General features: G+C 38.8%; 2 protein-coding genes across 3 annotated transcripts; both read right to left on the bottom strand.

Annotated features, from left to right (window-relative positions):
* Nucleotides 1-821: 821 nt before the first annotated feature.
* On the bottom strand, nucleotides 822-4,637 carry LOC110660744 (PHD and RING finger domain-containing protein C126.07c). Of its 2 annotated transcripts, XM_021819157.2 has the most exons (5): nucleotides 4,500-4,637; nucleotides 3,736-4,416; nucleotides 1,964-3,164; nucleotides 1,646-1,840; nucleotides 822-1,410 (listed from the first exon to the last, which is right to left on the bottom strand). In XM_021819157.2, exons 2-5 carry the CDS (start codon nucleotides 4,126-4,128, stop codon nucleotides 1,166-1,168), a joined length of 2,034 nt encoding a protein of 677 aa, XP_021674849.2. In that variant the 5' UTR covers nucleotides 4,129-4,416; nucleotides 4,500-4,637; the 3' UTR covers nucleotides 822-1,165. The 2 variants fall into 2 exon arrangements, with proteins under 2 accessions (XP_021674849.2, XP_021674847.2); XM_021819155.2 differs by lacking the exon at nucleotides 4,500-4,637 and having other exon boundaries at nucleotides 1,646-3,164.
* A 2,705-nt stretch (nucleotides 4,638-7,342) lies between these two features.
* On the bottom strand, nucleotides 7,343-9,089 carry LOC131171737 (uncharacterized). The gene is made up of 4 exons (XM_058131639.1): nucleotides 8,827-9,089; nucleotides 8,654-8,718; nucleotides 7,850-8,571; nucleotides 7,343-7,754 (listed from the first exon to the last, which is right to left on the bottom strand). The coding sequence occupies exons 1-3, from the start codon at nucleotides 8,918-8,920 to the stop codon at nucleotides 8,254-8,256; spliced, it is 477 nt and encodes a 158-aa protein (XP_057987622.1). The 5' UTR covers nucleotides 8,921-9,089; the 3' UTR covers nucleotides 7,343-7,754; nucleotides 7,850-8,253.
* Nucleotides 9,090-22,647: the final 13,558 nt, after the last annotated feature.

Here is a 22,647-nt window from a genome sequence, read left to right as displayed (position 1 = left end):
GCAGCAACCCGCAAAGTAAACTGTGTCGTCCTTTTCTCAACGTGGATTCAGTATTTGCAGGATCCCTCACTCAAAATCAAATAGCTGTGTTAATGAAGTCAGGCTACGTTATTTAATTATAGGTTTATTTCTCAGGATCATAGTACAAAAGCTTGTGATTAATGTATAAATCTTAATTCTTTTATGGAAATATGGGGCAGTAGCTTATATTTTGTCCTTCTTTTGGGATTTTTTTTAATATATTTTACCATATTTTATTTGTATATTTGTTGAAGTTTCAAGCGCCTAATTTATAAAATCTATTTTACATCAACATGTATTTGTAAAATTTTTATTCAATTAGATAATAGGAATAATAAGAATATGAATTATTATTATTAAATGCTCGGATTATTTTTTTTTTTTATTTGTTCATAGTCTTGCATTATTTTTGCAAGCAGTGCTTTTTTCCTCCTAATTCATAGTGTAAGCTTATGATATTTATCTAAGATAGGCCAACCAGACATTGTCTACGAAGAATGAAGGTTATGCGGCATCCAATTATCACCTGAAATAGTATAGCTGGGGTCGTGTATGCTTACGTTTACACTTGTTACACAAGCTTCACTCTCCCAATTCTGCTTGGTGATCGCCTGTTTATATATATATATATATATATATATATATATATATATATATATATATATATATATATGAACAGATGTTTTCCACTTTCATTCAATATAATATACAGGTTTGATTAAAAAATGAACGATTGCCATTGCCACGCATAACAATATGCTTCACAGGATCCTGTGTCAAATTATTAGATATAAGCTTGATTTCTATTTTGCAATGACGCAGTAACTTCAATTATTGCTGCAGAATGTTAAGTTACAAGTATGTATAAACAGAAATATATACAAAGCATTAACTTTTACAGAAGGCTTTGAATACAACAACAACAACAACTAAGTCTAAATCCCAAACTAGTTGGCTACACAGAAAGAAAGGTGGAGAAGGCATCTTGCTCATATGTGCTGCCAAGATGACTTATGCTAATGTCTCTAGCGTGGTATAGAGAGAAGGCAAAAAGAAGATTCAGGTGTCTTCAGTGAAATGAGAAGTATAGGAAAGGAAAAGCACTCTGTAGATTGGCAGTTCCAATATTTTATGAGAGAATTTCTCATGACTTAGCATGGGATACTTTCTCGGACAGAATTGAGCTAACAACATCCTTTACAAAGACATAAAAGCATTCTCGGCATGAATTTGGCATTAGAGTGGACTTACGGAGTTGCTGAGTGCGTTCAGAATGTCCGCACACACAACTTGGGACAGAGTGGACAGCATGCCTTGAGTGCCCAAAACCACAAGCAGCCAAAATGGTATGCGTGGCAAGCCTTGCAACTTCCTTGAATGCATTAATTTCTGCAGAATAAAAGTTCACGAGAAAACTACTTTTCCTTAACACAATAAGGTAATGTCAACTTATCAACGCTTCTACACATTTCATCAATCATGGCAAGAACAAAAATTCTATAAGTAAAAAATTTAAAAAAAAAGTAAAAAAAAAAACAAAAAACTGAATCTTCTCATCTAATCTCCACATGGGTTAACTCACCTCTTACCCAATATCATAACCGGTGCAAGCATATTATCTTACCTAATTGTTTATCTCTGTTTAGAAGCTTTAAGTTGAGCTTGACAAGAGACTGGATCTCACTCTTAGCACCGTCATCTTCTCTGGCCTTGCTTTCAGCGCAAACCTTTTCCATTTTAACTTCTCCCTTGGGAAAGTCTACCTTACAGGAGGACAATCCACTGAGGTCTTCTTTGGTGTTTGATGATTCAGAAGCCCCTGGCACAGAGCCAACCAAAGTTATCAAATGATGAGATCCATTTTGCTGATTAGAATCATTTAACGAAGTTCTGCATGGATTTTTCTGCTGGAGTGTTTCCTGAGTTTCATAAAAGACATTACTTGGACTGCTGGTCTGCACCTTCGAAGAAGACGCAGATACAGAAAATTGTGGTGAACAAATAGTTGGTAGAGTGTCAGTACATTCTACAATTTCCTTCATCGCCACCTTAGAATGCTTTTGCATTTTCAACTTAGTGAATATATGCATGTTGGTTTGCTTTTCAGGAGAACAATGCTTATACTGCTTCTCAGTCCCAGTGTTCCCCAGCCCTGGAGTTCCAAGTTGTTGGCTTCTTGGCAAATGCAGACTTGGACTTCCATCAATTGCTTTTCTTGAAGAATTGCCCTTATTGTCATGACTTTTTGACTCCGAATGAACACTTTTGGTTCTTCTACAAGCTTTTTGTACTGACTTTGCCTTGTCCATCATTTTCCATGCCTTGTCGATATCATGAGAATGTCTATCTTGCACTAAGATGCCAGGTAAGCTATCTTTGGTTGTCAGTTCATGAGCAGTTATGGAAGACAAGGATTGTGCTATGCCTGAATTGTCATGTGATAGTGCAAGAGTATTACATTTTCCGATACTAGATTCCCTTGGACCAGAAGAGAATCTCAAGGACCCACTTCGCAAGGAATTCCAATTTTCACGCAGTGCTCGTATGTAACCTTGCACATTGCGACATCGACTCAATGTTCTGGCACCAGAATGAGTTACCTTATCTGCATCACTCTGAGGTGCTCCTTCAACTGACCCAAATTGAGGAGTTATTTCTCCTGGCCGAGTCAATTCATTTGCAAGACTATGTTGCCTCTCACAGGAGAATCTTGTTCGTGGCCTGCGAAACAATTGGTCATCTGATTCACGAACAATATCAAAAATGGAAACATCTGCCTCATCCACTGCCAAGACATTAGTGTTTCCTGAGGTGTTTTGATTGTCAACAACATCATTAAACATGGAAACACGTGATTCAGCCGCTAGCATTACCAGGGATTTCACATATAAATCCTGATTCATATTGTCATCATCTTTTTGAATATTGTCATGTTCAGTCCTAGAAACAGCACAATCATGGCAAAACCAATCACCTTCAGGTACAGTGGCTCCGAGACCAACACAATAGGTATGGGCAGCAGAATCACAAAGATCACAAAGTAGTAGAAGATTTTCATCTCGTCCTAGACAGCAGATACTACATTGAACTTGTGCATACGGATCAAAAGGCCCATTGGTGGTGTTTCTGGAAAAATGGTAAACCTAGAAAGTAATATACGTTAGTATATGACACGGTCATCTAAAGTAATCTACATATCCACATCAACTACTGTTTGATAAACAAATTACGCACTATGATATCTGACCAACATTACCTACAGCGTAAGGCCAGTGAGAGTTTGAGATGGTACTCCTAAACTTATGTTTGCTACAATGTAATTAAGTATACTCTGATGTAATGAAATGAATTTTTATTTCATATTTCTATTGAATTTTCGTTTGGTTACATTCTATTACGTTCAATTACATCTTACCAAACATACACTAATGCCATGCTACGCTCTTTATACTTCCATCCTGAACCAATATGAATATGAATCCTTACTGTATAGCTGCTCTGATGGGGGAAAAACAATTAAAAAGTTAATCATCAGTTCTAAACAGAGCCTAAAATAGCAATCCTGAAGCAATTTTCAGCCCACAAGCACTTAATTACTATCACAAATGAACATAATCACTATCATAAAGCAAAAAAAAGAAAAAAAAAATGCACAAAATCAAGAGAAAATCAGAAGCCTATGAATTTTTTAGCAGAATTGAAAGGAAAACTTACTTGGTCGCGTTTAGGGATATTAACAATGCGTTCTGAGGAAAACACGCCGTCCTTTGGGGGTCTACGAATGGTGGTAAAACGGCTTTTACACATGGGGCAACGAGACTCGACCTTAGCCCACTCCATGATGCAAACGAAGCAGAAAAAGTGTTCGCAGCTGTCGATTTGGCCTCTGATTGCGCTCGCATGATCAGACAAACAGATTCCGCAGCTCAACGAATCCTCACCGAACATTGAGACTGAGACTAATTGGTCCCGCTGCGATTGATTTTCTTCCCCCTCCTGCTCTCGTTCGGATTCGTACTGATGGTTTTCTTCTTTAATTGTGCAGCAGGAATCGGAGAGAAGGGATTTGAGGCGCTTATTTGGGTTGGGCAGTGAGTCAGTCGCCATCGATGGTTAATTCGTACCGGATTTTCCAACGAGCGCGTTACTGAAATTAATGCTTAGTGCCGGGATTAAATTGGGCTAAGCTAAACAAGTACAAGCTTTTTCTAAGGTTGAGCTTTCCTTCGCCTGATGTCTTTCCTGAACTTCCACATTTCTTTTAAGCTCCATTGTAATCGGGTATGATTTCTAGTGTAGGGGAGATGCCCAATTTTCTTTTACCAGAGAGAAAATTCATTGATGAAAAAGTTCAGTACAAGCCCAAGGCTTCAAGACATGCCGAAATACAAAGCCCTAACATAAAACAATAGATACAATAAAGCTCTAGTTCTTAGACCCAGAAAACACAAAGCCCATTGGCCTAAACAATTACAAACCTTAGGTCCAACAGGTGAACAAGAAGGATGGCATGCAGTGCTGCCTATTTCGCCTCCATCTTGTAGATAAGCAGCTCCAATCATCTTCGCTACCATTTGGGAAGTAAATCAAACTATCCGAGTATAAAAAAATAAAAATAAGACTCGGAGACTACACCATTTTTGCTCAAACAGAACAACCAGATTCAAACTCCATGAAACACAAGAAAAGTAGATGGGTAGAGTTATAAGAACAATCTTATCTTGATGGGTCAGGCAGTCATCGGAGTGCCAACCATGCAGCCCTAAAGTTACTCATTTTCACGGCACTCACAACACTCTCACCGGGCAACCTCAGGGCATAAGCAACCAGCCAAGCCAAAACCATAAGCTTCTCAGGCCAATGGAAGGATAACACATGCAAGATCAGATAAAATTCTCTCCTATATATAACCGCAATACTTGCAACGAAAAGACAACACAAACAATTATATACAACCTCGCTCAACAGTCAGGAGGGAGGGACTCACGTCCGGGCAAGAAAAGGAGACCAAACCTTTGCCCAGGGAGTAAAAAAGGGGCCAAAACCTTGACAAAAAAGAGACCGGTATCTCATAAAATTTAAGAACCAATTGAGACAAAATTTCTCTCTCTAAACAATTAGAGAGGGAGACCCTATTATGGGAACTGAAATTCCACGACTCACATCTTTTCATCCCAATTGCAATAGCATTTGGATGATATCTAGTTAAACTTGAATTTTTTACTAGCCTTTTCTCTCTTTTTGGGATTTCACTTTTGCTCGCTAGGATTACTTTGTTGGCCCTCCGTTTGCTCTCCCTTTCCCCTTCCAGGTAGGGGGGAGTCTCCTTTGTTTCTGCCTGATAATGGGTTACTTACCCTCCCCATTGTTGAGTGGGATGTACATAGATTATTTTGTTTTGTTTGTGTTGTGCTTGCAGGTTAAGTGAATAACTGAGAGGGTATGGGTGCTTGAAGACTTGCTTTGTTCGAAAGTTTTCTCCTCGGCGACCATGGTTCGGAGTCGATTTGGTGTATGGATGCTGGGATTTTTCTATCTCCTTGCTGATATGTTTGTCGGGCTAGGGATGGGTGCTATTTATTCGCCTGCTTGCTTGTTGGATGCAGAGAAAGTAGGGCACGAGAGGGATGCCGAACGATCTCCCCGCTCCTATAGTGCAAGCCTTTGGTTCAATGGATGCTCAATCTTTAGTTCTTTTTGGTAGCCATGACCTTGTTTCTTACATGTGTTGGTGCCTTTAGTTTCTACTAATTCTTGTTATGGATGTTGTGGCTGAGGTTGATTGTCCCCTGTTATGGTTCAACGGTGGTGTGCTCTTGCTTGACGGCGCCGTAGTTGGTGTGGCTATCTGCTTCCGAGTTGTTTATTACTAGTCATGTGAAATGGGTCTTAACCTAGGATTTTAATTGTTTTTTAAGCCTTTTGTTGAGACTAGGGGCTTTTGTGGTCATGGACTCGGTGTATGTCAATATGAGATTCAGTTTGAGGCTTAACGCTCTGGTTGTTGTACGGGCTCTGAGTTCATTTGTGTATCCAAAGCTTTATTATTGAAACTATCATCTCTTTATTAAAAACAAAAAAAATTACAATAGCATTCGGCATATGGCTTGGGCCTGATTGACTGAGAGCTTAAGGGAATTTGGTACGTTGACCGGGTAGCATATTCTTTTCAGTTCAAGTGGTATCAGAACTTCGTAACATTTTGGGGTCTTGGGTTTGAGTCTCGTCCCTGCGTAAAAAATAGTTATGCGCTAAGAGTCTGTGCAAGTGGAGTCGTGGTGGGCTTGGGTTTGATTGACTGAGAGCATAAGGAGAATCTAGTGTGCCTGGACAGGATATACTTTTCCAATCAATAACATAAAAATAATTATATATTATTTTCATTTATAAAATAATAGAGATGAAAGTGGAATTTAAAATTTTACATGAATTAAAAGGTTCAACAATTATCAACTCCTTATATAATAATATACCTATATTTTAATAGGTAGCTAATTTAATGAGTATCGTTTAGTTTCAATTTCATTTATTAAAATTTAAAAATTTATGTTAAAATTTTGAAATTCTTTTAGTTCTCACTACAGTAAAATAATAAAAAAAAAACTAAAATTTTAAACATAATTTAAAGATGAGACAGAAATATAGATTAAATGAAGTTAGAAATAGAGATGAATATAGAATGCATGAGTCCACCTTCACTTCCATAACATTGAGAATTTCGAATTTTATATTTAACTTATTAGAATTTAGTATGCTTTATTTTATTAATATTGAATTTATATTTAATTTATTATACATAATAATTAATTTTTATTATCGCAATTTATTATTATTAGTATTTTTTATTAACTCTTAACTTTAATTTAATTATAAAATATTTTTGAAATTTGAAAATTAAAAAATTATAAAAAAAACTGACCATTAAATACTGTAAGTAATTAATTAAATAAAAAAAATATTGACCAAGGATGAACTATTGAATAGTATTTAACATAATTAAAAAATTTTAATGTGATAATATTAAAGTATAAACTCGAGTTTTTTAAAAAATTAATATAAATTATATTTATTGAGTTAAGTGTATATGATATAAATCAAAAAGTTAAATCGGCCTGTTTTCTTCATGATAGTCTTAGTGTTTCCTACTCCAAATTTTCTCTAATATTTTGCTATCTTTTTTATAAGAAAAATATTAATTAAATAAAATATAATTAGTGCTAGCATACAAGTGCAAGAACACACGAGGAAATCAACTATTACTGCATTTGCGACATAACCACAAGATAAGCCGAAAAGCCCCCTAAAAAAAAAAGCCAGCAAATGTAAAAGGAGAAAAATTAGTACTTGTGTAAAAGGTTGTGGATTTCCTTCCTATGGGGTCAAAATTTTTTGAAATAGCAACAGATTTATGGTGTCAGATCATGTTGTTGACCATTCATAGTCATAGGTTGGTCATTGTGGATTGGAGGCTTCTGACGAGGACCTCCCCCTCCTGTATAGTCTTTATTTATCAAGTTAACAATTTCCATGGCAGCCTTGTCAAGAAGCTTTCGGGATTCAAGATTCTGATATGAACCATCAAATTCTTGGGGAATTATATATGTATACCTTGATGAACATTCCAAGCTGCTGCTTGTAGTAGTTGAAACAGGCTTGAAATATACTGGTCCCTTGGCAGGAGCTTGCTGGCTTCTGGGATTCTCTGACTTTGCCTTCAACAATCTACTTTCATTCTAAGTTAAGAAGAGTATAAAATAAATTATAAATATGAAATTTAGAAGGAAGAATTAATAACAGTGCATTGCAGAATGCATATTGTGAGGGAAACCTGATATTTTAAGCTCTCTTTCGAGTCCTGAGGATGCTTCTTTGAAGCATATGTGTTCTTTCCTGCATCCAATTAACATCCAAATAAAAAAATTGAAACATAACGATAGCAAGACTTTTGCGGCTTTAACCATTGTAATTGTACGAACTCTGTGGGTATGAACATTCAGTAACTAAAAACAGAAGGAATTAAATGGTCTTGGATAATTTTTAAAATGAAAATGGGATTCTATTCAATGTTAGAATGGTATTTGCATACATACAAGTATGATATTTCGCACTTGTATGCACTAGAACACCAATCAAAGAAAACAAATTAAAGGGAAGAAACATATACGAAACCAAAATTGAAAAAGATAGCACATGGCTATCTTTTGGGGGCTTCGCTACTGTTCTTCCTAGCTCTCAGTTATTCTTAGGAGGATGGGATTTTGGGACATGATAATCGGCGCTGAAAGCCGTAAAACGAACCCTTTTGTCCTTCAAAGGAACAGACCTCCTACCACTCATCAATTTACATTTTTCATTCAAAATTCCCTTCCCTGCTCTGTGGTTACAGTTTCCTACTAAACGAGCTGCACCTGAAATCTTCGAGTCTTCTTTATTTAATAGTTCCTCTTTCATCTTTTCTCTCAAAACCCTTTTCATCAGCACCATTTTTCTTCCACCGAGCCTTGTGTTGCTAACTTCATCCATGGCAGCAGGAACACCATCAGAAATTTCCTGGTAATAAAAAAGTTCAATTCTTTCAGGATTACAACTTCATTATTGCGCACTTCAGTAAGTTTTTAGTTGAAATATTTACCAATCTTCGCATGCTTTCTGCCACTGCAAGCTCACTGCCTTTAGCAACTACTGTTATCTCCTTTGCTGCAAAAAGTTTGGAGTAACATTAATTTGTTAATTAAGCATGCATGACACATTCTAATTGGCAAACGAACTAATAGCAATAAATTAATTAAAATAATGGTTGAGTACCTTGGTAAGCAGAAAGGGAGCCAGAACTTGAGTTTCCTACATGTACCAGAAGAATGAACGTAAGTAGAAAGCTACTACACCTTGTGGACACCATTTTTGTCTTCCTTTTCTTCTATGGATATATTTGTTATCAGACAACAAAAGAGAGGAATCATGTGAAAGATAGAAGAGGGGTTCTTTATAGAGTCCAAACAAAGGTCAAAGCTAGGTTTCTAACTAGCAGTTGCTTTTTTTCTTGATAAAATACTTGACATGTGGTTGCATATATGTACAATTGTTGGAAACTCAAAAACACGAAGGATTGTTCAAAAGCTTTGAATTGAAATAGTTATCTTCGTGGGGTTGCTTCGAAGTGCTAGGAAAAAGGTTCATGACAGCGTGGGATAGAAGATACGGGTGTTCAGCGCCTGTCTGCCGCCATTCATGCAACGAGGAAGGTTTCTGTGTTTTATAATGTTGCTGCTTCTCTTGTCCCCATACTAAAAATTTGTTTATTTTGATCATAAGGCATAAAAGTAAGAATGAAGAGGAGATTTATGGCTTTTTGGCTCAGTTTTTTATAGTAGTGGAAGCTACCCAGGCTATACAAGAGTAGTCCTGAAAGAGACAATTAATTTCATGCTTGATCAATTCGTTGCTTAATAAATTATTTGATTAAGCTGGGTGTGGCTTTGACTGAAGTTTTGGCAAGCCATAGATTAAACAGAAGCCAGTATATTATCTAGGGTTTTGCAAATTAATTATAATTGGTAGGCTAATATGCATGCAGCTATATTCAAACTAGAACATCTCCTTGCTTTCATTTTCTTTGGTCAAAGAAACTATCCCATGTTAAAAGTTTTCCTAAATGATGCATATATACTGAAAGCACTATAAAATTTGCCATAATGATTATGTTATGATATTAAACTTCTGATAGTGATAGAGAGCATATTTAGGTTAACAATTTTGGTAAACGTATATAATTATGTGCTAAAAGTGAATTTTGCAATTGGAAGTGTTCCAAAAGAGACAAGGTTGCAACCCATAAAGGTTGAAGAATATGGGCAAAATTATCACTGCATTGAATCACTAACCCCATAAGTAATAATAATACCCTTAATTAATCTTTTAATTAATAATCGAGTATGCCCTCCCACTTTATAAACATTGGTACCCCCACACAATTGTATAAATAATAACTTCACTTTGTTTTGTTAATTTCACTAGGTTAGAAGATAAATTATCCCACCTCTTTAATAAAGAATACCGACTGATCATCAATTTGGATAGATGAAATTGATTGCTCTATACATCTTTTAATATGTTTCTCTTCATGAAATTTATAAGGACTTAATTAATTAATTCCCATATATAGCAACTAATCATCCAATAAGAAATAATTACTGTGAAACTGTGGTTCCATATAAGAAAAGAAATTTTATATTATGAAATTGTACTTTCATACAAGCATATTACATGAAATGACAAGAAAAAAAAATAAATATATAAGCAATTTCAGTTATTAAGTTTAAAAAAAGTAAAAATTACTTGATGGTTATTAAGTAGTTGTAATGTTGTAAGGTTCGGTTATCTCTATATGGACAATCCTTATTTGTTTGTTGTTTCATATAAGATATTTTATGTGAAATTATTGATAATTATTTAAATAGTTGCTTATTCTATGTAAAAGTACTTATTTATAATATAATTTCTCAAAATAGAGGGGATTTTTGTAATGGAAAATCCAAATCAAGGCATGGAAGAAGTGGCAGTATCATGGTCTCTCCATATTGTTGGCTAGGAGAGTTTGTACCCATGTGTACGGGAAAGGAAGTTTTTAAGTTTTTATATAGTTAAGCTTAGGGATTCTAAAGCAATGTGGATCTGAAGAAGAGGTGTTCACTGTAAATTTCAAAGGATGAAGAAAATAAAGCCAATTTGGTGTAGAAAAGTTAACTCAATTTCAAGAAAGTTAAGCTTGGCGTTGCCTTTGAGGAATATGGTCACATGGAAGTTGCATTCATGGCCCTTATTTTAATATATACAATCCAAGAATAAAACAAAGCTTTCGTTATTGGAATTCTTACTACTATTAACCAAATATATGCATTGTGAATTGTGATGGCTAATTAAGTAGTTTTCTCATCAGCCTTAAGTCTGTGCAATCAAATGTGAATGTAATTTTGGCAGAGACCACCAGCTAAAGTTAGGCAATCTGATGACTTTTACCTCCAAGGAAAAGAAGGGGCAATTGGATTGAATTTTATTATTATTATTATTATTTTATTTTTAAGGAAAGTTTAATAAATCACTCTGAGAAGCCACTTTAAAATAATAAATTTACATTGTTCAAATTAAATTACCTCAAAACTCATTATAAAATTCACTCACAAGTCCATATATTGTAAAACTAACATAAGAATATTTATGGCCAAATATACAGATAAGCCCACTAAAAATGCTCATATCACAAATTTAACTATAGCAACAAAAATAATAAAGAAGCCCACCATCAATCCCCCCAGCATCAGATGCCCCTCTTAGAATGGAGCTTTTGATGAGTCTTTGTGGCCACTTTGCTTGTCCAGTAGCTGATATGTGGCCAACCTGGAGGAAGTCTATTTTCATGGGTCTTTATGCTAGTGGGAAGTCTATTTTCATGGATCTTTATGCTAGTGGGTATCTCAAAGGAGGTGGTGGTTACCGAATCCTTTAGACTGCATGAGGTTGAGAAGGCCTGAGCTCTACCTAGCCTTTTCTGAGTTCTCCGGCAATTATTGGTTCTTTGCTTAACAAATTGGCAGTTGCTTGTTCTGCCTAACTTGTTTTTTCTATGGGGAAATTGATTTGCTTGGGAAAGTTGTGCTTGGTATAGTTTGAAAGTTTAGAGTCTGCTTGTCGTTGGATGTGGATGAGTTTGTGTGATGTAGGCTATATGGGTTTGAACTTTCTATCTCTAGTCTTGGGTATGAAGCAGTAAATAGGTGTTCTATGTATTTGGGCATGGACCTTGTAATTTGTTTTCATCAATGAAATATCTTCATTTTCCATTAAAAAAAGCAGTCATCGTCATCCATCAAGCAGTGATCACTGCTATAGATATCCCTGGTGCCTTCTTTAATTTTATTGCCCCAGATGGTCGTAACTCATACTTCATATCTAGAAAAAGAGTACATAAAGAGCCTTTATGCAGCAAAAATTCACAGGGGTGGTAACGGGTGGGGATGATTCCCTCCATCACGTCTTGAAGCATCAAGGTTAAAGTGGGACTTTTCCTACCAAAGGGCAGGTAGAGTGAAAAAATTTCCCATGATTTTTTTTTTTAATTTTTATTTCATTTTATTATTATACAATATAAGTTTATTTATTAAAAAGTAATAAATATAAGTTAGAAATATATATTATTATCATAGCAAGTTTTGAGGATTTGAGGTGGATAGTCTTTCTTTTTTGTCCATGCCCGACACAATCTAATTGTTATTATTATTTTTTAATAAGGAATTAAGGGGTTAGGGACTTGATTCTTTCAAGTGAATGATATACCCCCCAACCATAGTTATTAAATTCAGATCGAATCAACCGAGCTGATGAATTGACCTTCAAATCGATCTAGGTTTGTAATTAAACTAGATAAGAAAATGACTTGGTGTAATCCAGTCGATTAAGTGGTTGAATAGGTGAATTAATGTATTCATGTGATCAGTTAACTCGACCGGTTTAATTATTCAATATAATTTTTTTAGTATTTATATGGAAAATTGAACTAAAACTTCATAAAAAGTCTTCAAAATTAAAATCAATTAAGCTACTTATGTATTTTTTTTATTTCAATATATTTTTTTTAACATATATTTAATATTTAATATTTTTTATTTCAATAAATATTTTTTAACATATATTTAATATTTCATAAATATCAAAAAAGAGAATTATGCATTTATAGAAATTTTTTATATATTATATTATACAAAATTTAAAAGCACTATATGTAAATATAACTTAGAAAATGTTAAAGTTTTATTTTAAATAAATAAAATTTAATTAATTATATTTATTTATATTAATAAGTGTTATATTTAATTAATTTATATATATTTAATTAATTTTTTAATGACATATTGATTGAATTATTATGTCACGACCCAACCTATGGGCCGGACCGGCACTAGGACCTGTGCCAGCCTAAAGCCCCCGAGGCCCGTAGTAAGCCTAACTATTCATTAACCCAACTCTAAGGCCCATTTGGGCCCAATTTCAAGAATTCAACCAGACAGAGTCCGGTCATAAAATGGACCTTTCAACGGGGAGTTTTTAACTCACCCGACCTGTAAATACAATATATATCAATTGGGGAGCTCAGCTCACCCTCCACATACTTTGTAACACCCCAAAATTTTATTAATTATGAGTATTTTTGATATTTAAATTTTATTTAAATTTTAGGAATTTTTTTGAGATTTTTCGGATTTTAAAAATCGGGTTCGATTTTCCGAAAATATAAACTTTGATGATTTTTAAAAATTAATTTAAAGACCACGTGGCAAAACTAAAAATATATTTGGAGTCTACGTATTTTTCTGAATTTTCGAATTTTTACGAATTTTTGGACCTCGCTTTTGGTCCCGGCAGTGTAAAAATTCAAAATTTTGTATTTCGAATCGAACCGGCCGAATCGAACCGGACCGGATCGGACCGGTCGAATCGAACCGGCTCCCTTTCCTTTTTCTTCTCCCGCGCGCGTCTCTCTCTTTCCTCTTTCTTTTCTCTCTCCTCCTCTCCCTGCGCGCCGCTCCATTTCTCGGCCACCGCCGATCCGGCCACCGATTGACCGGGTCTTGTGTCTAAAATCATCTACTCGAGAGCTTTCCATAGACACCAAGAACGCCGAAATACTTCGAGCGGATTGTCCGATTTTTTCTCGGGAAGATTGTCGCCGATTTCGACTTTTGGTCTAGATTTCTCACTAACCGTGAATCCCAAGAGAAAACCGAGGCTACCAGCACGCTCCACTCGACGAGCTTCGGGATATTAATTTCAAAATTTTCCGACAACGCGTTTTTGGTGGGTCCCACGAACTTCGCAGTGTAATTTCGAGCATTAAATGAGCTTAGAAAATTCTGAAAAATTTATGTACTAACCCCGTGTTATGGGCTTCGTAGGTATCCTCGATTCGCGGAAATTCGGCGATTGACCAAGTTCGCAAATTTCGCCGCATGCACTGCACGGAAAAGTCTCCGAATTGGATCGAGGTTTTGGCTACCCCACCATTGTCAGACGTCCCGAGCGCGTTCCCGAAGTCGGAATCGGCAAAGGTAAACCCGAACCTTGCTTTTTCGTAATTTTCTAGTGCTTAAATAGGATTAAAAATCCATAAAATATTCGTGGTAGCTTAGAAAATTACGATTCTTTTTGCAATAGCTTAGTAATATTGCTAAGGACCGTGGGGCAAAGTTTTATAATTTTTAGAGCTTGTTTGGGCAGTTTTTGCAAAAATGATCAATAATAAGGACTAAATTGAAATTTTTCGTATTGTGATGGATGATTGATTTGATGGGCCCAGGAGAGGCTGTGTGATATGATTGAACTGTTGATATATGGATTGTGAATATAGAAGTGCGTTTTTAGCCCTTTTTCAAAGTTGGGTAGGTCCTAGGTATAGGGAGATTCTGGGATTTTCGCGACTTAGGACGTGCTTGATCTTTTCTTTGTTTGTATTGAGTCGGTGTATTAAATAATTGTAATATAATTGTCGTGTGAGCCGATGACCTTCTTCCTCCGCCCACCGTCCACGTAATTTGTCGTCAAGTTTGTGAGTAAAATATTAATTTTAATCGTAATTTCGATATTATTATATGTTCGCATGCCCATGCATCACTTATATGCATATATTTATGTAGTTAAACTCTAGGCACGAATTATGTTGCATTGATAACTGTTAATGTGCCATGAGTGTTGTTGTGGTAATTTGGAGCAGTGTGCGTGCGTTGGCGTGCGTGTGATGTGGTGTGGACTATGGATAGGACGGGTAGACACGGCTTGAGTTCTTCGCTGGGACCCGGTCCTTCGGGGTAGACACGGCTTGAGTTCTTCATTGGGACCCCGATTTGGTATTTAAGTGGAAGTCCGAAATGAGTTCTTCAGGCACAGTTGGATTTAAGAGAGTCAGATAGGGATCGGCTCCATATACTATGAATGATGTTACAGGTGTGTGAGTGCTCCAAATTACCTTTTTGATGCTATGATGTGAATATGATGTTGATGTTGCATTTCACTCTACAGGTTGCATTAGTTTCAGATAGTTATAGAGATTATAGTTAAGATTGATATTTTACTCTCTGAGTCGAACGCTCACTCCTGTTCAAAAATTTTTACAGGCCGCAGGAGGATATTTTATTTCGATTAACCTCGCTTATACTTCGCAGTTGTTTATCAATATTGTGTAATTTTAATTACTCCTAGAATTTCCGCATGTGTTAGCGAGATTTATTTGAATTTGGTCTGTAATATTTTTATCATGTTGAACCTGTAAACTTAAATATGTTATGCATGTTGATGGATTGGATGAGGGAGCTGAGCTCCCATTTATTTTATGTTGATGAGTATGTGGAGGGTGAGCTGAGCTCCCCAATTGAGTATTTATTGTGTTTACAGGTCGGGTGAGTCAAAAACTCCCCGTTGGAAAGTCCATTTTATGGCCGGACTCTGTCCGTTTGTTTTCTTGAAATTGGGCCCAAATGGGCCTTAGAGTTGGGTTAATGAATAGTTAAGGCTTACTACGGGCCTCGGGGCTTTAGGTCGCCTGTGTCCTAGTGCCGGTCCGGCCCATAGGTTGGGTCGTGACAAATGTGGTATCAGAGCTTAGGCTCCAGATTCTTAGGGAATGTTGTCTAAAGTGTTGGGAAGAGTCTAATAGGAGTCACATGCGGAAATATAGGGTCCACATTCGTCTTGCATTGTCATCTTTGCTTCTAGTTTCTGCTCCATATGTTATGTATAAATATGAGTCTATAGAGCTGTATAATGTGCAGTTTTGAATTTTGTGGGCTAATGCTGAATTTCATGAAAATGCGTAGAAGGTGAGAGCGCCATCGCACTGTAACCAGATGTGCCCGACGGCGAAGTGTCGCACAGATGAGGCGCCGCCAGGAGGCGGGTAGGAGGCCTAGAGTCGCTCAAGTAGAGGAGCAACAACCCCAAGACAGAACAGCGATCCTTATGGCACAGGTCCCATGGACCCCATGGCGCCTACTCTAGCCGGTCTGCAGAGAACCATCGACATGATGGCTCAGTATATGGTCCATCCTCCACAGCAGCAGCAGTCCACCGCACCAAGAGAGGAATCTTACAAACAGATCATCAACTTCAAGAAGTTGGTGCCTGGTACCTATGATGTGTCAGACGATGCATATCGGTTTTTGGATTCTCGCATGTGCAGAACGTAATTACTGATTGATAGAAGATTGATAGAATGTATGCAGCACGTCATGGGGCCCATGCCTAGGCAATGGATGAATGACTATGTGTTACCTCGGATGGAGGGTTTGACATGGGCTCGATTTGTGGAACTTTTCATCAATCGGTTCGTGCGTAAAGCTTCAGAGATCGAAAGCGTGGGCCTTTGAGGCCTTAAGACGAATGGCAGTGCAGTAGATGAATATGCTACGCAATTTCGGAATTGAGCAGATATGCCCTGCAGCAGTAGCTCTGAGAAAAGATGAAGGTGAAAAGATTCCTAAAGGGGCTTGACAGAGGTATGCGAACACGGCCATGATGTCCGATCGATCTTTTGATGTGGTGGTGGATCGAGCAGACAGTTGAGGTTAGCTATCTTTGTGGATGACAATGGAAGAGCAAAGAAAAACAGAGCAGAGGGTTCTTCAGGTGTTCCCCACACGGGTACTATGGATAGTGGTGGCCAAACTACTTACAGAGGAAGAAGCAGAAATAAGAGGAGTGGTTTTAGACACAAATCCCGAGGGTTCGGACAGTGCGGATCAGCGTGGTAACGATTCAGGCAAGCGATTCGCTCGCAGTTCAGATCCTCTTTGGCACCGTGTGCACTGATGTGGAAGAGGACATTCAGACCTTGTTTGATGGGGTCGAGTATGCTTGTGTGTGGCCAACCGGCCACTTTGCTAGAGATCGCCGTTTTGATGAGCCACAGATGGGGTCACAGGGTTCTGTTGCAAATGTTCCTCGACAATTGTATCCGGGTGCTTCCAACATGGCAGTGATTCGGATGGCCAGTGGCCGAGGACAAGGGGGACGTGGATTTGGAGGCGGTCGAGGTAGAAGTCGATGTCGTGGTTACGCCACTCAGGGTAGGGGTCAAGCTCGGGTTTTCACCCTGACCCACCAGGATGCTCAGGCTTCAAATGCAGTTGTGGCAGGTATTCTTCTGGTCTGTTCTTATGAGGCTCGTGTTTTAATAGATCCGGGTGCTACGCACTCATTTGTCTCCCCTGTGTTTGCCATGAGATTGGGTAGAAACCCTACAACTTTAGAGTGCCCTTTGTCAAGAGGCTACCCCACTTAGTGACAACATAGAAGTAGACATGGTATTTCCGGTTAGCCCAGTAGTAGTGGATGGAAAGATCCTCCCAGCAGACTTGGTTCCTTTACCAGTAATGGATTTTGATGTAATCTTGGGGATGGATTGGTTGGCAACTCATTACGCCACCTTAGACTGCAGGAACAAAAAGGTGTACTTCCACATACCTGGTGTGGAAGAGTTTAGCTTTGATGGTGACAGGAGCGTGGCTCCATATAACTTGGTGTCGGCAATTAGTGCTAGGAAAATGTTGAGGCGTGGATGCCAAGGGTATTTGGCATTGGTGAGAGATACCTCTGTGGAAGGTGTCAGCAAGGAAAATGTTCCTGTTGTCAGAGAATATATGGATGTCTTCCCAGAGGAGCTTCCAGGGTTGCCACCAGGAAGGGAGATAGAGTTTTGCATCGATGTTGTGTCGGGTACAAACCCCATATCCATGCCACCTTACAGGATGGCACCAGCAGAATTGAAAGAGCTGAAGGAGCAACTACAGGAGCTTTTGGACAAGGGTTTCATACGTCCGAGCACTTCACCCTGGGGTGCTCCTGTTCTATTTGTGAGAAAGAAGGATGGGTCATTGAGGTTGTGTATCGACTACAGACAGCTGAACAAGGTCACTGTGAAGAACAAGTATCCACTTCCTCGGATCGATGATTTGTTTGATCAGCTCCAAGGAGCTAGATTCTTTTCCAAGATAGACCTGCGATCAGGCTATCATCAGTTGAGAATCAGGAATGAGGACGTGTCCAAAACGGCTTTCAGGACAAGATATGGTCATTATGAGTTCTTGGTGATGTCTTTTGGACTCACTAATGCACCAGCAGCCTTCATGGACTTGATGAACAGGGTGTTCAAGCCATTTTTGGACCGTTTTGTCATCGTATTCATAGATGACATTTTGGTGTACTCTCGGACCGAGGAAGAACACGTGTGGCACTTGAGAATAGTGTTGCAGACGTTGAGGGAGCACCAGCTATATGCCAAATTTTCAAAATGTGAATTTTGGCTAGAAAGCATCTCATTCTTGGGACTCGTGGTTTCTAGTGACGGCATTCAAGTGTATCCCAATAAAATTGAAGTCAGAATCGATTGGCTTAGGCCTATAATCCACCGAGGTGCGAAGTTTTAGGTTTAGTGGCTACTACTGAGGCGTTTTGTACAAGATTTCTCGAATAGCGGCTCCTAACTAAGTTGACCAGGAAGAATGTTCCATTCATTTGGACAGATGACTGTGAGGTGAGTTTCCAGAAGCTCAAGGAGTGTCTAACCACTGCCCCTGTGTTGACACTACCTGTGAGTGGTGAAGGATACACCGTGTATTGTGACGCCTCCAGAGTTGGCCTAGGGTGTGTTTTGATGCAGAATGGAAAGGTAGTGGCTTATGCTTCAAGGCAGCTGAAGAGGCATGAGCAGAACTACCCCACCCATGATTTGGAAATGGCGGCTGTAATCTTTGCACTAAAAATCTGGAGACACTACCTGTATGGTGAAGTGTGCGAGATATACACCGACCATAAGAGTTTGAAGTACATCTTCCAACAGAGGGATTTAAACTTGAGACAGAGGAGATGGATGGAGCTTCTGAAAGACTATGATTGCACCATCCAGTACCACCCTGGGAAGGCCAATGTTGTAGCAGATGCTTTGAGCAGAAAATCTTCTGGCAGTTTGGCGCACATTTCAGTAGAGAAGAGACCACTGATTCAGGAGGTACATGAGTTGATGGATCAAGGTTTAATCCTAGATCTGTCAGATGAGGGGGTACTGTTAGCTCACTTTTCAGTGAGGCCAGACTTGAGGGACAGAGTTAGAGTTTCCCAGCACAGAGACCAACAATTGATGAAGATCATAGAAAGAGTACAGCAGGGTGATGGTGGTGAGTTTGGATTTGCCAATGATGGCGCCCTAGTGCAAGGTTCTAGAATATGTGTGCCCGATGTGGACAATCTCAGGAATGAAATCATGCAAGAGGCACACTACACACTGTACAGTATCCACCCAGGTTCCACCAAGATGTACCATGATGTGAAAGATAGCTACTGGTGGAATGGCATGAAGAGAGACATAGCAGACTTTGTGTCCAAGTGCTTGACTTGTCAGAAGGTGAAGTTTGAACACCAGAGACCGTCAGGGAAGCTGCAAGAGCTCCCTATCCCAGAATGGAAGTGGGAAATGATCACTATGGATTTTGTGACTGGGTTGCCTCGTACCACGCGAGGATATGATTCGATATGGGTAATTGTGGACCGCTTGACCAAATCAGCTCACTTCTTACCTGTAAAGATTACCTACTCTGTGGCACAGTATGCCCGGCTCTACATTCGAGAAATAATCAGATTGCATGGAGTTCCGGCTTCCATAATATCTGACAGAGGGCCCCAGTTCACTTCTCGATTTTGGAGAAAGTTGCAGGAGGCACTTGGCACACAATTGAACTTCAGTACAGCTTTCCACCCTCAAACAGACGGACAGTCCGAAAGGACAATCCAAACACTGGAAGACATGCTTCGCATGAGTGTCTTGGATTTTGGAGGTCAATGGGATGAGCAGCTAGCTTTAGTGGAGTTTGCCTACAACAACAGTTATCACTCCAGCATAGGGATGGCACCCTATGAGGCACTATATGGAAGAAAGTGTAGGTCTCCTCTATGTTGGATAGAAATGGGGGAAGCGAAAGTGCATGATGTAGACCTAGTGCGTACACTTTGAGGTAGTTCCTTTAATCGTGGAACGATCGAGGACAACTTTCGATGAGCGTAAGAGTTATGCAGACCCCAGACGGAGGGATGTGGAGTTTGCAGTGGGCGACTATGTATTCCTGAAGGTTTCTCCAATGAAGGGAGTCATGAGGATTGGAAAGAAAGGCAAGTTGGCACCTCGGTATATCGGACCTTTAGAGGTTACTGATAGAGTTGGAGCAGTTGCCTACCGGTTGGAGCTACCACCCAACCTCTCTCACGTTCATCCCGTGTTTCACATCTCCATGCTCAGGAAATACATTCCCGATCCTTCTCATGTCCTGCAGCCGGATGTGATAGAACTAAAGGAAAATTTGACATTTGAGGAGCAGCCTGTAGCCATAGTGGACTACCAAGTGAGACAGCTGAGATCTAAACAGATCCCTATGGTTAAGGTTTTGTGGAGGAGTCAGTCAGTGGAAGAGTGCACCTGGGAGTCAGAACGGGACATGCGTAGCAAGTACTCTTATTTGTTCAATGTATAATCATGTACTTTATTCTGCCTTGTGTAAAAATTCGAGGACGAATTTTCTGTAAGGGGGGAAGAATGTAACACCCCAAAATTTTATTAATTATGAGTATTTTTGATATTTAAATTTTATTTAAATTTTAGGAATTTTTTTGAGATTTTTCGGATTTTAAAAATCGGGTTCGATTTTCCGAAAATATAAACTTTGATGATTTTTAAAAATTAATTTAAAGACCACGTGGCAAAACTAAAAATATATTTGGAGTCTACGTATTTTTCTGAATTTTCTGGAATTTTTTCGGAATTTTTGGACCTCGTTTTCGGTCCCGAGGCAGAGTAAAAATTCAAAATTTTGTATTTCGAATCGAACCGGCCGAATCGAACCGGACCGGATCGGACCGGTCGAATCGAACCGGCTCCCTTTCCTTTTTCTTCTCCCGCGCGCGTCTCTCTCTTTCCTCTTTCTTTTCTCTCTCCTCCTCTCCCCTGCGCGCGCGTCGCTCCAGTTTCTCCGGCCAAATCCGGCCGATCCGGCCACCGATTGGACCGGGTCTTGTGTCTAAAATCATCTACTCGGCGAGAGCTTTCCATAGACACCAAGAACGCCGAAATCCATCGAGCGGATTGTCCGATTTTTGCTCGGGAAGATTTTCGCCTATTTCGACTTTTGGGCTAGATTTCTCAAAAACCGTGAATCCCACGAGAAAACCGAGGCTACCAGCACGCTCCACTCGACGAGAGCTTCGCGGGATATTAATTTCAAAATTTTCCGACAACGTTTTTCGGTGGGTCCCACGGAACTTCGCAGTGTAATTTCGAGCATTAAATGAGCTTAGAAAATTCTGAAAAATTTATGTACTAACCCCCGTGTTATGGGCTTCGTGTAGGTATCCTCGATTCGCGGAAATTCGGCTTGATTGGTTCGCAAATTTCGGGCGAACGGACCGTTCTGGAAAAGTCTCGAATTGGACCGAGGTTTTGGCTAGCCCCATTGTCGACGTCGAGCGTTCCCAAGTCGGAATCGGCAAAGGTAAACCCGAACCTTGCTTTTTCGTAATTTTCTAGTTATTATATAGGATTAAACATGCATAAAATATTCGTTGTAGCTTAGAAAATTTCTATTCTTTTGCAATAGCTTAGTAATATTGCTAAGGACCGTGGGGCAAAGTTTTATAATTTTTAGAGCTTGTTTGGGCGTTTTGCAAAAATGATCAATAATAAGGACTAAATTGAAATTTCGTATTGTGATGGATGATTGATTTGATGGGCGGGAGAAATGTGTGATATGATTGAACGTTGATATATGGATTGTGAATATAGAAGTGCGTTTTAGCCCTTTTTCAAAGTTGGGTAGGTCCTAGGTATAGGGAGATTCTGCGGATTTTCGCACGACTTAGGACGCATTGATCTTTTCTTTGTTTGTATTGAGTCATCGTATTAAATAATTGTAATATAATTGTCGGTGAGCGACCTTCTTCCTCCGCCACCGTCCACAAGATTTGTCGTCAAGTTTGTGAGTAAAATATTAATTTTAAGCGTAATTTCGATATTATTATATGTTCAAGATGCCCATGCATCACTTATATGCATATATTTATGTAGTTAAACTCTAGGCACGAATTATGTTGCATTGATAATCGTAATGTGCCATGAGTGTTGTTGTGGTAATTTGGAGCGGTGTGCGTGCGTTGGCGTGCGTGTGATGTGGTGTGGACTATGGATAGGACGGGTAGACACGGCTTGAGTTCTTCGGGACCGGTCCTTCGGGGTAGACACGGCTTGAGTTCTTCAGGACCCCGATTTGGTATTTAAGTGGAAGTCCGAAATGAGTTCTTGGCCGCAGATTGGATTTAAGAGAGTATAGGGATCGGCTCCCATATACTATGAATGATGTTACAGGTGTGTGAGTGCTCCAAATTACCTTTTGATGCTATGATGTGAATATGATGTTGATGTTGCATTTCACTCTACAAAGTTGCATTAGTTTGAGATAGTTATAGAGATTATAGTTAAGATTGATATTTTACTCTCGAGTCGAACGCTCACTCTGTTCAAAAATTTTTACAGCCGCAGGAGGATAT

This window comes from Hevea brasiliensis, chromosome 13 (assembly GCF_030052815.1).
Source record: "Hevea brasiliensis isolate MT/VB/25A 57/8 chromosome 13, ASM3005281v1, whole genome shotgun sequence".
Classification (NCBI taxonomy): domain Eukaryota; kingdom Viridiplantae; phylum Streptophyta; class Magnoliopsida; order Malpighiales; family Euphorbiaceae; genus Hevea; species Hevea brasiliensis.
Note: the sequence above shows the minus strand (reverse complement) of the source record. Positions and strands in the feature narration are given on the sequence as shown.

Excerpts from the sequence above, each read along its gene's own strand:
- LOC110660744 (XM_021819155.2), bottom strand. The coding sequence starts at position 4,128 with ATGGCGACTGACTCACTGCCCAACCCAAATAAGCGCCTCAAATCCCTT. Across the intron at positions 3,165-3,735 it reads ATATCCCTAAACGCGACCAA|GTTTACCATTTTTCCAGAAA; the intron begins GTAAGTTTTCCT and ends ATTACTTTCTAG. Across the intron at positions 1,411-1,645 it reads AAACAGAGATAAACAATTAG|AAATTAATGCATTCAAGGAA; the intron begins GTAAGATAATAT and ends TTTATTCTGCAG.
- LOC131171737 (XM_058131639.1), bottom strand. The coding sequence starts at position 8,920 with ATGGTGTCCACAAGGTGTAGTAGCTTTCTACTTACGTTCATTCTTCTG. Across the intron at positions 8,719-8,826 it reads CTCCCTTTCTGCTTACCAAG|CAAAGGAGATAACAGTAGTT; the intron begins GTACTCAACCAT and ends AACTTTTTGCAG. Across the intron at positions 8,572-8,653 it reads CAGAAAGCATGCGAAGATTG|GAAATTTCTGATGGTGTTCC; the intron begins GTAAATATTTCA and ends TTTTATTACCAG.